Source organism: Dama dama, chromosome X (assembly GCF_033118175.1).
Source record: "Dama dama isolate Ldn47 chromosome X, ASM3311817v1, whole genome shotgun sequence".
Lineage (NCBI taxonomy): Eukaryota > Metazoa > Chordata > Mammalia > Artiodactyla > Cervidae > Dama > Dama dama.
The window spans coordinates 66,367,108-66,382,287 of record NC_083714.1 but is presented as its reverse complement, the minus strand read 5'-3'; the positions used below and the strand labels follow the sequence as shown (position 1 = coordinate 66,382,287).

At 35.5% G+C, this 15,180-nt stretch overlaps 1 protein-coding gene across 1 annotated transcript in view; it reads left to right on the top strand.

The window, feature by feature from the left end:
* DIAPH2 (diaphanous related formin 2) overlaps positions 1 to 15,180 on the top strand; it is a 964,220-nt gene that overhangs the window by 304,180 nt on the left and 644,860 nt on the right. The window contains exons 14-17 of the mRNA XM_061136610.1: positions 1,254 to 1,372; positions 4,625 to 4,689; positions 7,705 to 7,809; positions 14,120 to 14,422. Of these exons, the coding sequence (XP_060992593.1) occupies positions 1,254 to 1,372; positions 4,625 to 4,689; positions 7,705 to 7,809; positions 14,120 to 14,422 (592 nt within the window). The remainder of the gene's footprint in view (positions 1 to 1,253; positions 1,373 to 4,624; positions 4,690 to 7,704; positions 7,810 to 14,119; positions 14,423 to 15,180) is intronic.

Sequence of the window (15,180 nt, the reverse complement as noted above, 5' to 3'; positions counted from 1 at the left end):
AATAAGTGGTGGTAAGTAAAGGGGTACAGTGCCCATGGGTAAACAGTTACCTGGGGAAATACTTTGTGTCCATTTCTCAGCACCTTTGAATGAATGAGAAGTTGTTCTAATATGACACTTTTTTTCATCCTGAGAACATCCATATGAGGAAGATGAGTCACTAGTACTTTTATTCTACTGATGGATACTTTGTCTTAAAGAGAATGATTGTGTTTTCCTTGTTTATCCAGAGAGTCTTTGACCTGATTGATTATAATCTGATATTATTTACCATAGATCTTTTGATGACTTGAAAAAGCCTCAGATGTGTAATATATATTACTGTTTATTCTTATCCTTGAGACCAGCCCCATGACAAAAGATATAAGTGCAATTAGAATATGTTTGGATTTGTTTGTAAACTTTTAGTAGTTGGACTAGTTATCAGCATACTAATTTTAGGGACGTATGTGTTAAAATTTGTCCATAGTGGTATTTCCTTCTGATTTTTCTCTGAATTTATTAGCCACTGATAAATGCTAAATTTTCCACAAATTTTAATGCAAAATGTACTTTAAAAATTTTTTTGAAGTATGTAAGTGGTCATTTTTAAGGCCATAATTACCTTGATAGATTACAGAATTAGGAAATGTTTTAGAACCTTTGACACTTTGAACAAATTGAAGCTATAGTCATGCATATTTAGTATGTTTGCTTCTATAAAATAAATCTTTTAAAATATGTGTATAAATAGATCTTTGGTATAGTCTGTAACATAAGTGGCCTAGTCCAGTTTTGTAAAAGCTGTTATAGCTATCTTGAGTAACAGTGTGACAGTAAATTCAAGACATTGTTTGCCATGTAATGCCAAGATATTCATCCCTTATTGAAACTGAGAACTTGGAGAGGCCTAGAACCATTTCTTTACCCATAGATGTAGGACTAAAAAGTCATTTGTTTTTATTAACTTTAGGAATAATAGCTTAAGTAAGTAGATAAGATTGATAAGTATTTTTGAACACAAGCATGAATCCCTGCAAGCTAGAGTCTTAAGTCAAGGTATTCATAGTTGATTATATCACAGTGGGTTTTGCGTCGTAATGTCCAGCCTACCTTTAAGCTTAGGCATGTTTTTCCTGAGAGAGAGTAATGGCTAAAAAGAGTTTTTAACCTGCTAGAAAATGACTTAGTTTTCTTTATCATGCAGAATCATTTCTTAAAATAGATTTGTCTGGGTAGAAAAGGTATTCAAGAACACTTCCTCTTTTTTGCAGGCCGCAGTATTACAAAATAATTGAGGAGTGTGTTTCACAGATAGTGCTGCACTGCAGTGGAATGGATCCAGATTTCAAGTATAGACAAAGATTAGACATTGATCTTACTCATCTGATAGGTATGTGACATAATCCTCAATGTCTTTGATTGTGGGTATAATAGACACTTTTCAAGTGTAGCTCTCTCACTAAACTTCATCTTTTAATATGGTAGGTCATTGTGTCCATGGGTACTCATTTGCTCTAATTATTAATTATGATGATCTTGAGAGTTCTGTCTGTGTGATTGGAAATCCTAATCTGTTTGTTAAGTTTCAACACTCTTGCTTTTTAGAAACATGACTCAAATCCATTAAGTTTATGCCTATACCTTTGTGGTTTTGTGTAAATCATGTATACAGTAGGGTCTAATTAGTAATGCCATGTTAGTGTTCAGGTCCTAGAAAAAGAAATATAGGTGAAAAAAGGTCTTAAGTTACTAAATTCACCTGTATTTCTTTTTTTTTTTTTTAAAGCTTTTTATTTTGTATTTATAGCCAATTAACAATGTTGTGATAGTTTCAGGTGAATAGCAAAGAGACTCAGCCATACATATACAAGTCTATTTTAATTCTATGAAAGTAGATCAGTTTATATTTTCATAGACCTTAGAGCTGGGAAAGAATTTGAAATGATCATGTTCATCTACTTGGATTGCTGAGGAAATGACCTTATATCCTCCGAGATGGTAACTAGCTACGCTTTCTGGAATAATCACTGAAGGACGATGGGCAGCCTCTCTTATGAAATATACTATACCATATGACCTATAGTTAAGTCATTTTATTTATACCTAATCGAAATCACTATTGCTAAGATTTAAGCATGAACTCATTTGTCTTTAAAGATGGAAAACAAATGCTGTTGAATGCTATTCTTCACTCCATAGCATAGGAAGACTCACAGTAATATTCAGATGAATTCCTTGTTATTTATCATGTATAATTCTTATCTTGATTGTAAAACTCATGCTCACTTATTAGAGGCAGTCTAGAGACTTATGTAAGTGATAAAATAAACCACCAATAATACTTTTCAAGCTCAATATATTTCAGCATTACTTTTCAGCTCAGTACATCTTCTTATTTCCATCTTCATCTCCATCTCTGTCTATCTCTTACTCTCCCTCCATCCATTTCTCTTCTATCTACATGATAATTTTTCATGAAGCATTATATTATTAGAATGTTTCAATATTAACCTTTCAAAATCTGACTTTGTATGTCCATATAATATTATGTATTATACATTATACATACAGATTGTTTTCAGGTATTTACAATTATAAATGAATTGGCTATGGACATTCTTCATATAAATATTTGGCTTCTTCTCAATATTTCCTTAGGATTGATTCCTCTAAAGTGAGGGTAGGAACTTTGAAAGGCTAAATGCTTTTCAGAAAGCTTGTGCCAGTGTACCTTGTGCCTACAATTAATGTGAATGCTGGCATTGCTGCATCTTTTTCCCTGAGCTTAATAAACTCAGTGGTTTATTTCATATTTGTTGAGAGAGTTATAAGGGACTATTTCCAAATATTTAAATTGGCTTATCTACTGCGGACCATAGTTGGCACATACACACTAAATGTTGATTTTTGTTAGCCAAAATAGATAGATATTTGTTTTATATACTGTGTGCCAGGTACTTAGGAATGTGTCCCCTTTATCAAGAGAAGTGAGGTGAGAAAACATGAAGGGATAAGTTGAGAGAAGATAGTCAGTATTAAAAACCCATTATGACCTCATACAACTTCTCTAGGCTTCAGTTACCTCAGCTCTAAATTCAGATTACTCAAGTATATGTGTAGCTCTTAATATTTTATGCTCAGAGGTCTTGAGTAGCTAATAAAGGCTGTGAAACTTTCATTAGAAGACACACACACACAAATTAACAGGTGCTTCAAGAACTTCTAGGAAATATATGGGTATCTATTCTAAGCTCACCTGAACTTGAGGAGGATAGAGTCTGTTCTGATTTCACAGGTCTGTAAGTCTAGTATTTTTTTTTTTTTTATAAATCAGATCATATCCTGGCCTAAATTTCTTCAATGTCTTCCCATTGAAATTTTAATGAAACTCATTACCAATCATTGCCGGCACAACACAGATCTGACCCCTCTTTGATCTAACCATTTCTCAATTTGTTCTTTGGTTGCCTTGTTCCAGCCACACATTGTTTATTTACAAAGAAGAAAAAAACTTTATTAATGGTATTCTTGACATATGAAAAAAACTTATATTTAAGGGTAAAATTTGATAAATTTTGATGTTCGTGTGTACCTTTAAAATCATCACAGTCAAGATTATAAGCATCTCTGTCACCCCCTAGAATTTCTGTTACCATTTGTAGTCTTTCCTTCCCATGCCTCCCCACCTCTCTGCATCCTGAGATAATCACTGATCTGCATTCTCTCAGTATAGACTAGTTTGATTTTCTAAAATTTTATGTAAAAGGAAGCATATAGCATGTGCTGTCTGTTTTGGCTTTTTTTAATTCAGCATAATTATTTTGAGATTCATTTGTGTTGTGGTATTCCAAGTATCATTCGATTTTATAACTGAATGCTATTTCAGTATATGGATATACCACAATCTGTTTATACATTTATTGTTAGTGGACATTTGCTTTCTTTGTAGGTTTTGGCTATTATAAATAAAGCTGCTATGAACATTCACATACAAGTCTGGGTATAGACATATGCTTTCATTTCTTTTAGGTAAATAAATAGGTATAACATGGTTGGGAATTGGTATATAGAATAGACTGTATATATAATAGTGAGACTGTTTCTCGAAGTGGATTCTTCAGTTACTTACATTCTGGAGTGTTTGATTAGACCTAAGAAGTTTGATGTTTGTTTTCTTATTTACATAATATATTCTGCCCCTGATTTGAAGTTGTTCAAGTGAAATCTTTGTATGTTGTACCTCCCCCTCTAGTCTTATTTTGAGTCATTTTGAGCCTTAATAATCTTAACCATAATTCTTTGGCACTTCTCTACCCATAATAAGCTACAAAGTATTTTTAATGAGTTCTGTGACAGATAAAGTTGGTAAATAATGGAATACACTTAAATGATGATGATTGTGTCAAATATATTCTTGGATGCTTGGTTTTATGCCTCAACAATACTATCATTGAGTTCAGGTAGTATACAAAAGAAAGAAAATCTGGTAGTTTATGTTTTATGTGTAGTATAAGTCAGTTTCCCTCTAACATTAGTTGACATAGTAATGATAGTCTCCATAGTAGAATTATAGGCTGGCAGCCGTCATTTGCCTAGTGGTCCAATTAAATAATTTCTAATCATTTTTGGTCAATCTTAATAGATTCTTGTGTGAATAAGGCAAAAGTTGAAGAAAGTGAACAAAAAGCAGCAGAATTTTCAAAGAAGGTAAGGCTTATAAAATATTGGCCTTAATTATTAAATGTATAAGTTAATCACAATACGTATTCTACCTTGTTTCCTTATGCGAGGCCTTATACATGTTATTTCAGTTACATAGTCCTTTATATTTTTAAATTCAGACACAACCACAGAATATTGATTTCTTTCCTGATAATGTTGCTACCATTCCCTGCTCACCACCTTTAATCCAGTATGGAAGAAAAACACTAATCATATCCTAGTAAAGTGATAAATGAAATAAAATTAGGTTGCTAGAAGCATATAGTTAGAAATAGTCAACCAAAAACACATTTTCCCATTGCTTTCCTGCAGCTCTGACTTAACAATAGTTCCTTGGAGAACTGCAAGATGTTTAGCTAATCTTGTCTGTCATGTTCTTTAAGTCAGTGCTATTGGTAGCAGCAAAATGATGTAGTATTTTCTTTCTCTCTGTCTCTCTGTCTCTCTCTCTGCTTAGACTTATCTTTGAATTTTATAATTATCATTTTTGAAATGATGCTGCTACTTCATGTATGTAGGCTTGGTGGAATTTGAGGTTCCTCTTTCTTTGTGTAATGTCTTATGTAAATGTCAGTATTATGAATATCTGAATTTAATTTAGATCTCAGATATCTCTTGTTTCCTGAAAACAGCTACAATTTTATAAGGTTCTACCAAAAGTTGCATTTTATGGTTCTAGACTCTACAAAGCATTAATACAGCATTTCTCTCCTCCTGATAGCAGGAGAAGGATCGAAGCCCAAGTCTAAAAGCTCTCCAGTTTTGAGCCTTATGACACCAAGATAAATTGCTTACATATTGCTGTCTCTTCAAAGTTATGACTTACCTTGGAGATTAGATAATCGCTTTTGTTATCACTCTAGAAGCTATAGAGTATTACTGAAATTACTTCAGGGCATCTGAGGAAATGACTTTGCTTTTTTAGTTACTAGAACGGATTTTAAGAGTATGGGCATAAAATGTTGCCCATAAAGCGGGCATAAAATGTTTGTGTGAAGCTGTCGTTTATATTAGTGAAAGAAAATGCACACTTTTTGATTAGTAGACCTTTATATTTCTTAATGTCCTTGTTTTAAGTTGCACATTTAAAATTCCCTTTGAAAATCTTAGGAGCTCTTTAATTTGTCTCTGTCACTGTGATTAGACACTACAAGACTGGAGCAAGTTGTGATGATCTATCTGGTAAAAATTTCTGTAAGCATCTATTATTGGAAAAGGAGTTCTGAAATAATAAAGAAATTTCAGTGTTTGATGCTTCATTCTACTCACGAAAATTTATTTTTATTTATTTATTTTTTTCTCACCAATATTTAGAATGAAATCTTGTATGGTTTCCCAGTTCTTCTCTTATTCAGGGTGATTTGAAGAGGCAGTACAAAGTAGTAAAAAAAAAAAAAAAAGGGTTGAGGGGTGGAGCGGGAACAGCTAGAATGAGAAGCAGTGGTTATAAGATCTGATCTCAGCATTTCTGCTAATTAGCTGTGACTTTAAGTAAGCCATTTACTCTCCTTGGATCTTAATTTCTTCATCATGAAAAGGAGAGAATAAGGTTAGCGGACTCGTAAGAAGTCTTCCAGGTCACGTAACTCAGGCTTCTCCTATTCCTACTCTATGGGTTTACAGATAAAGATCATTTTAACTTATGAGCAGAAACATTGTGTGACTCTCCTTAAGTGTACTAATAAACCATTTGTAGAGCAAAATTGTATACAGTGTGCTGGTGTGGACAGCATGTTTGAGAAGCACACAGATAACTCTGGTAAGGAGTCTGATAGTGTAAATTCAGATCAATCTTAACAGGGAGACTAATGAAGTTGAAAAAGCTCCACCATCTCAGTGACCTAGGAAATAAGGTCATTTGCTGACACTGAAGGATCTGGGATAGGTTTGGAATGTAAAGAGATTAGAAATGATTTGGACCAACCTCTGTGGGACATTTTCCTGGGATTCAAATAGAGATAAGTAGTTAGGCAGGTTTGACCCAAACGCTATTATCCAATTTGCTCTTTCTTCAGACTGGATCTGAATAGCATTTTATAATTTCCAAACGTCAAATCTACTATGAGGAGGAATATTTATTGACAGTGGACTCACTTTTTTAATTGTTCTACAAACTCTAAAGACAGTTCTCAGTAGTAAGATATATCACTTTATAAAACATAAATAACATATTGGAATAATGTGTCAACTTCTAAATGACTTGAAGTGATGGTGACAATGCACTAAAGGGCAAATGTTCTATAGCTAGACATGAGTGGTAGTCACTTATAGTATGTAGGCTTATTTGGGTCAGAGATCTGACTGAGGTAAGGGCTGGGTTTACTCTTTGGTTTACCACTCTGTAACTGAACCTCTCATTTGCCCTATTATAACATTCTCTACAAGTGTTTTGGCTAACCGTCTGAATGACAGTGCTGTTATGGCATATATCATTCTACTGTCAGATTTTGTGGAGAATCACTTTTTGAATTATTTTACTACAATTAAGACTGTAATGCAAATAGTCTATTTTGTATTAATATGCATTCATGTGAGCACTCTAGAAGTGTTATCTCTTTTCAGGATTAAATATATTTTTAAAGAGTTGGATTACTTGATGCCTAATTTTTAGGTTTCATTTTCTAATTAAATACACTTAAAAGTATGGGATGGAACTTTAAAAAAACCACAATTCTAAAACTTAGCTTTCAATAACAAAACAACAAAAATGTATATGAAGAGAGCCTACTTAGTCCAGCATTTAAAGTTTTGTTTTGTATTTTTTTTTTCAGAAGTGAAAATGTGTTTATTTACCTTGTGTTAGGGACATATTTCTCATCTACTAACACCCTATCTCCACAGAAGTGCTTAATTGCCATAAAAATAATCAAGAGCTCTGATTTTCTGAGTGACCTTGGAAATTTAAGAAGCAAATGACACTCCACTTATTTAATACATAATGTTTAAAGCTTTCTCAAAATTGCATTACTAAGTGTACATTTATGGTGGTGATCATTGCAGTTCGATGAAGAATTCACGGCTCGACAGGAAGCTCAAGCTGAGCTTCAAAAAAGAGAAGAAAAAATCAAAGAACTTGAAACAGAAATCCAGCAACTTCGAACCCAGGTAATGAGACAAGATACAGACTTTGTGTCATGTCACAGTGAGTTCGATGGTAGAAACTTATCTTGTTCGATGGGAGGAAAACTGTGACCAGAAGCAGACTTTTTGGCAGTTTCCCATTTTAACTGAAATAACTACAGATTTGATTTTCTAGGACAATAAATAATCTTAATGTTTGGATAAAAATAAGGCATTCATTGCATAAACTGCCCTGGATATTTTTAACAGAATATATTACACAAGGAAGACTCTTTTTGAGATGAAATTTTCATGATGATTTGAAAAGTTGAATGCTACTCAGTACTTTCTTTCAAAAGGAATGTGGAAATGCTCATTAATTTTAATTATGCCCAAAGCTTTTTGAGATCTCTTTAAATCTTGACTACCATAATTTCAAAATCTATAAACTTTACATTTCCCCCTATATTCCCTATGAGCAAAACCCCCATATACACTTAAAATCTTAACTATGATGTCTAAATTATAGAGCTGATTAAGTAATTTCAGCACAACATAGTTTTTAAATGAATATAAAGAAATATAAATTTAGTTCTTAGCATAGTAGATGTTTGTTGATTGACTAGGTCTATTTCTGTCAGTCTATTTAAAAGTGACTTCAGAAGTCACCAGTGTACTCCACATTACCCATAGGTAGGTCCTGTTGCATGTCGAAATCCAACCCATTATTTGTGGTCCCATCCATGGGGTCTCAAAGAGTCGGACACGACTGAGAGATTTTACTTCACTTCTCTTTCCTCAAACCAGCTTGGTCTCCATTCTTATTTATTTACAGTTTACCACCAGTTTTTTTGATTGTGAAACCAGAGTTGTCTTGGCCTTTGTTTGCCTCCAGATAAATTAAGCTGGTCACGATTTTATGTCAGTTCTTTCTCTTTTTTTTTCCCTTTGCATCAAAACCCAGAACTCCTGAGGGCTGCTCTTTCATTCTGTCCTTCCTGGAATATTACAGTATTTCCTAACTTTCTGCCCTGCCTATGGTCTTTAATCTTCTTAAAACACTTCCCTAATTATTGTCACTCCAGGCTTTAATATGTTCAATAGTTACCTGTTGCATTCAGGATTAAAGAAAAAAATCTCCTTACTAGGAATTTGAAGCTCTTCTATCCTGGACTCCCTGTTATCTCCCCTTTACAGCCTCATCTCTGTTCCGTTAACTCCCATCATTTCTTGCAGCTAAGTCACCTCTTTTCCCTTCACATTTAGAATTTACCCTCTCCACACATTTCCTTCTGCCAGCATTTCCCAGCATTAGTTACAGAGATGCTAATAGGTTTTTCAGGAGGAAAGCGTTCCATAGTCCAGTAAATTTGGTACACTGGAAGTGTTCTTCTTGGAGATTGATTATTCTCATTAGCATACTTAAGGGTCTGAGATGGCTTACATTGAAGAAACCTGTCTCTTTTTCCTACAGTTTCCCAAATTCTTTTAGCCAAGGAATCCTTTATTTTAGAATACCTATTAACATCTCCTGCAAAATAGTGTTCCTGGAACTTAGTTGAGAAATGCTGGCTTCAGTTATTCACTCTCAGAAATGCCCTCCCTTCCTTGCTTCTTGCCAGTGAAACATCGCCTTTCGAGAATAGCTCAGTGTGACAGCCTTTGAAAAGCGTCACCCAAAACTCTGTTGGGGAATTTCTTTGAACTTCACTTTTGGGATTCCCTGGTGACTCAGATGGTAAGAATCTGCCTGCAATGCAGGAGACTTGGGTTTGATCACTGGGTTGGTAAGATCTCCTGGAGAAGGGAATTGCTACCCATTACAGTATTCTTGTCTGAAGAATTCCATGGACAAAGGAGTCTGGTAGGCTATAGTCCATGGGGTCTCAAAGAGTCAGACACAAGTGAGCGACTAACACTTTTAGTTTTAGAGTTTTGTAGAACACTCAAATCAGCATAAGCACCTTGAGGGCAGTGTCTTTACTTTCTGTTCTTATTAAAGTCCCGACTACACCTAGCACAGGGCCTTAGCATTTAGTCATGTACTTGCTTATTTATCATTAACTGATCTTCAATACTTAGTAGTGCACCTTACATTGTGTCAAATAGTAAATGTTTATTTGTTTATTCAATTCTTAATTCTCTATTGTGGTCTCATTTAGTTGTTCTATTCCTAGTTGTTCGTAGGAGGGAAGAAAAGGGCTCATATGATTTGATTTTTAAAGGCTGGATGGTATTTTATAGAAGCATTGGAGATTTTCTTAATTAAATTTGTTAAATTTAGCTTGAGTAGTAAATATTTAGCTTGAGTAAAAAAAGAGCTATTTTAAAGTAATAGCATTTTTGTAATTACACAAGTTTCATATCATAACGATCTCATAGAGACAAAACTTGATGTTTACATAAAAGTAGTACTTTCATTTTGCTGTCTATTAATACAAAAAATGGGATACACATTTATATTCAAATTATTCAACAAATTCATTTATACACAAAACTTGTAGGGTACATTTCTAATTTACTGAATTTTTCAGAAAGATTATATTAATTTTTCCCAGAATTTCTTTGATATCTCAATCAAGATTGAAAACTCAGACTGTTCTATAATTTTGCCACATTAAAAATAAAATTAAAAGAATTTTACATATTTTATTCCTATCCTTCCTAATCTCAGGAGGGGATTGCATTCCAGGAGAGAATTGTCATTTAAGTGTATAAACACTTTAGTTGTATGTCTGTATATACACAATAACCATATATATGAATAAAATATTTGGATGATGTGCATTAAATATTAGAAACATTTTTGTCTACCTATGATTGTTCATTTTTAACAATCTTGAAGATGGGCCAGTCCTTTAAAATTGATTATTCAAAAATAGGTTTCCAATTATTCATTATGTAAAGATATTTCTAAGTTTGCTTAGCTCAGTTAAGTAGTCCATGGTGGAAATTCATATTAGGAATGATTAGAAGAGCTTCTCCCCAAATAATAATAGTATACCAACATATGTTAATAATTTTAAACTTTTCATTCAGTTAATGTAATATCTGGATTGCAGAAGATGAGTATTCTTTTCGAGGAGTTTCTTAGGAAAGTTTACAATTATCAAATTCACTTTTATATTCATTTTGAAAAGTGAATCATTGTGATCAGTAATGGTTTAAAGAAACAGGTCCAAATTAATTATCAAAAAAGTGGACAGTGTGGAATGGGATGATCTTCGTTAGCTGTCATGCATCATTATTAGAGAATGAGCTTGAAGTTCCTTTCTGGTGGGAGAAACAAGTTGTAATCTCCTCATACTGCAATCTATTAATTCCCCTTAAGACAACTGACACTTATTCATGGGGAGCTAGTCTGTTGTAGTGGAAAGAGGACTGCATTAGATATGAAAAGAACCACATGTAAATCTTAATCACATTTCAGGCTGTGCAACCTTTGATTAGGCATTGAACCTGTTTGCAGTTACAGTTTGCTCATGTATAACAAGTGAGTTAATGGTGAATGAGATAAAAATGCCCAACCTACATTATAGGGTTATTATAAGGATGAAAAGAAATAATAGATGTAAAAACATTGATAAACCTGGATTTATTATGCAAATGGAAGTTCAGTTCAGTCACTCAGTCGTGTCCTGTTGGTCCTTTAATGGACCGGAACCTGGTGGTCCGGAGTCGACGATAAGAAAGTAAGAGAGAGAAAGAGGCTGATATCCCCTGGTTTACGCGGAAAGCCAATAGAGCCCTGTTCTTAGGGCTCGCGCCGCTGCACGTAGGCACCGGCGCCCTCTCGAGTGGGTGAAGCCACAGTGCGCCTTCTCGAGAGGGTCTTAGAAGCCCGGGCAAGAAAGTGAGCTCAGCGGGCCTCCGTGCTCCAAGGAATTAGCCAGAAATAGAGAGAGAGAGAAAGACAGAAAGAAGGAATAGAAAGAAAGAAAGACACGGGGACCAAAGCTCTGATGGAACAAAGGTGTTTTAATCAATATGGCGTGGGCATATATACTGTCTTACAAGGTGGTTATTCTCAGCAAAGATAAAGATTAAAATTCCAGACTTACAAAACATAAGATGATCCCTATCAAAGAGAGAGTTGCGGACAATCACCTTTTCATAAGAAGGAAGAGGGTACTTATCACTGTAATGAGAAATTCCTGGATTCCTCAGCCCCAGGAAAGGCGTGCCTCTCCAGGAATCAATAAGGGCCAGAGGATTCCTGACAGATCCAAAACTGCACACAGGAAGCTTTTTGTTAAATGCTTCCTGACAGTGTCCAACTCTTTCTGACCCCACGGACTGCAGCACACCAGGATTCCCTGTCCATCACCAACTCCCGGAGCTTACTCAAACTCAGGTCCATCGAGTTGGTGATGCCATCCAACCATCTCATTCTCTGTTGACCCTTTCTCCTCCCACCTTAAATCTTTCTCAGCATTAGGATCTTTTCCAATGAGTCAGTTCTTCGCATGAAATGGCCAAAGTATTGGTGTTTCAGCTTCAGCCTCATTCCTTCCATTGAATATTCAGGACTGACTTCCTTTAGGATGGACTCATTGAATCTCTTTGCAGTCCAAGGGACTCTCAAGAGTCTTCTCAACACAACAGTTCAAAAACATCAATTCTTCTGTGCTCAGCTTTCTTTGTGGTCCAACTCTCACATCCCATAAATGACTACTGGAAAAACCATAGCTTTGACTAGATGGGCTTTTGTTGGCAACGTAATGTCTCTGCTTTTTAATATGCTGTCTAGGTTGGTCATAGCTTTTCTTCCAAGGAGCAAGCATTTTTTAATTTCATGGCTGCAGTTACCATCTTCAGTGATTTGGAGCCCCGAGAAATAGCCTCTCACTGTTTCCATTATTTCCTCATCTGTTTGACATGAAGTGATGGGACCAGATGCCATAATCTTAGTTTTCTGAATGTTGAATTTTAAGCCAAATTTTTCTCTCTCCTTTTCACTTTCATCAAGAGGCGCTTTAGTTCTTCTTCACTTTCTGCCATAAGGGTGGTGTCATCTGCATATCTGAGGTTATTGGTATATCTCCTGGCAATCTTGATTCTAGCTTGTGCTTCATCCAGCCTGGCATTTTGCATGATGTACTCTGCATATAAGTTAAATAAGCAAGGTGACAATATGCAGCCTTGATATACTCCTTTCCCAATTTGGAACCAGTCTGTTGTTCCATGTCCAGTTCTAACTGTTGCTTCTTGACCTGCACACAGACTTATCAGGAGGCAGCAGGTCAGGTGGTCTGGTATTCCCATCTCTTTAAGAATTTTCCATAGTTTGTTGTGATCCACACAGTCCAAGGCTTTGGCATGGTCAATAAACCAGAAGTAGGTGGTTTTCTGGAACTCTCTTGCTTTTTCGATGATCCAACAGATGTTGGCAATTTGATCTCAAGTTCCTCTGCCTTTTCTAAATCAGTAAATGGAAGTTACTTTGTGTTAATTCTTGGTATTAGAAGACCGCTAAGTTACTAGTGCTATGAGACAGATACTTTGTGTAAAGCTAATTGGACCCAAAGGAATCAAATCTATTATTTTGTAGTAATCATCTTATATTCATACCAATGTGGCTTCTCTGGTGCCTCAGTGGTAAAGAATCTGCCTGCCAATGCAGGAGATGAGGGTTCAATCCTTGGATTGGGAAGATACCCTGGATAAGGAAATGGCAGCCCATTCTAGTATTCTTGCCTGGGAAATCCCATGGTAAGAGAAGCCTGGTAGGCAATAATCCACAGAGTTGCAATGAATTGGCCATGACTGAGTTGACTAAACAATTGCAACAGTTCATACCAACTAGGCCAGCAGGCTCAAACCATACACGGTACTTCTTTTCATAAATTTATAATGAAAGGTAAGTTTTCATTATTTTGAAGCAGTATTTCACAAAATCTTTGAGCATGCCACCTTTCCTAGCCTTAGTATATTAGCAAAATTAGTCATTCTTCAGGGTTTATAATGCTTATCAAAAATCTGTGCAAGTCTTTTTCATGTACTCTTAAGCCCTTATGTGTTAGTCACTCCATCTTGTCTGACTCTAGGCACCCCTGGACTGTATGTAGCCCACCCGGCTCCTCTGTCCATTGAGATTGTCCAGGCAAGAATATTGGAGTAGGTTGCCACTTCCTCCTCCAGGGGATCTTTTTGATCCAGGGATAGAACCCAGGTCTCCCGCATTGGCAGGCGTATTCTTTGCCATCTGAGCCACCAGGGAAGCTCACTCTTAAGCCTTTAGATGTTGTCAAAATTAAATAAATCTTAAACAACCCAACCACAAATGTCTACTGATTAGTTGTTACTATGCTGTTCTGTAAACATTAAATAACCATTGGTTTCTTGTATATTTCAGGGACATGGTTCATCAGGAATTCCAGGCCCTCCTCCACCACCTCCATTGCCAGGTGCTGGGGCACCCCCACCTCCACCCCCACCTCCACCACCTCTACCCGGAGTAGGTCCCCCTCCTCCACCTCCTTTACCTGGGATGCCTGGAATACCACCACCACCACCACTGTTTGGGGGACCTCCTCCACCACCTCCCCTTGGAGGAGTTCCTCCACCCCCGGGAATACCCCTCGATCTGCCATATGGAATGAAGCAGAAAAAAGTATATACACCTGAGGTGTCCATGAAGAGGATCAATTGGTCAAAGGTAATGCTATGATTATAGTTTTTTGGCTTTGTCTAGCCATAGTTGGTCATTAACGTGTGAATGACGGTATTACTATATGTTGTTGTGGTTGTTGTTTAGTTGCTAAGTCATGTCTGTACTGTGGACAGAGGAGCCTAGCAGGCTACAGTCCATGGGAGGTCACAAAATTACTCCATGTAACATTTGAGAACATGACCATTGATTCTTTTGCTTTTGCTTGTGAGTTCCCCATCTTATGTTCCTCTTTCATAACTAGAGAATTGGAAACTCCACAGGTAACTTGAAATTAACATAGAAGGCGAAAGGTAAATCAAAATGAAAATGGTATACGAAAAATAATTTTGATTCTTTTACCATTGTTAACTTTAATTGCTATAACATTCTTAAATATAACCTTTTTATTAATGAGCCCTTTTATCTTAGTTAATTTTGTTCTTAGAAATTTTGTTTTAGTTTTAAACTTTCAGATAGTGTGGAATCGCTGATAGTATTCAGTGTAGACATTAAAGTAATTGTTTTTTATATGATGTCTGAAAGATTTATTGAATGTTATTTTGTTTTATTATTATTCAATAACATGTCTTATGAAAAACTTATTATCTAGATTGACACAATCACCATTCAGTAGGAACTAAATGTAATGAAAATACAGTTGTGTAGACCATCATCTGTGGAAATGGCTATTCCAAGAACATATCAGTGATATCTGACAGTATATGTATATTAAATTGGTTTAATCAAAATAATGGTTAAATCAG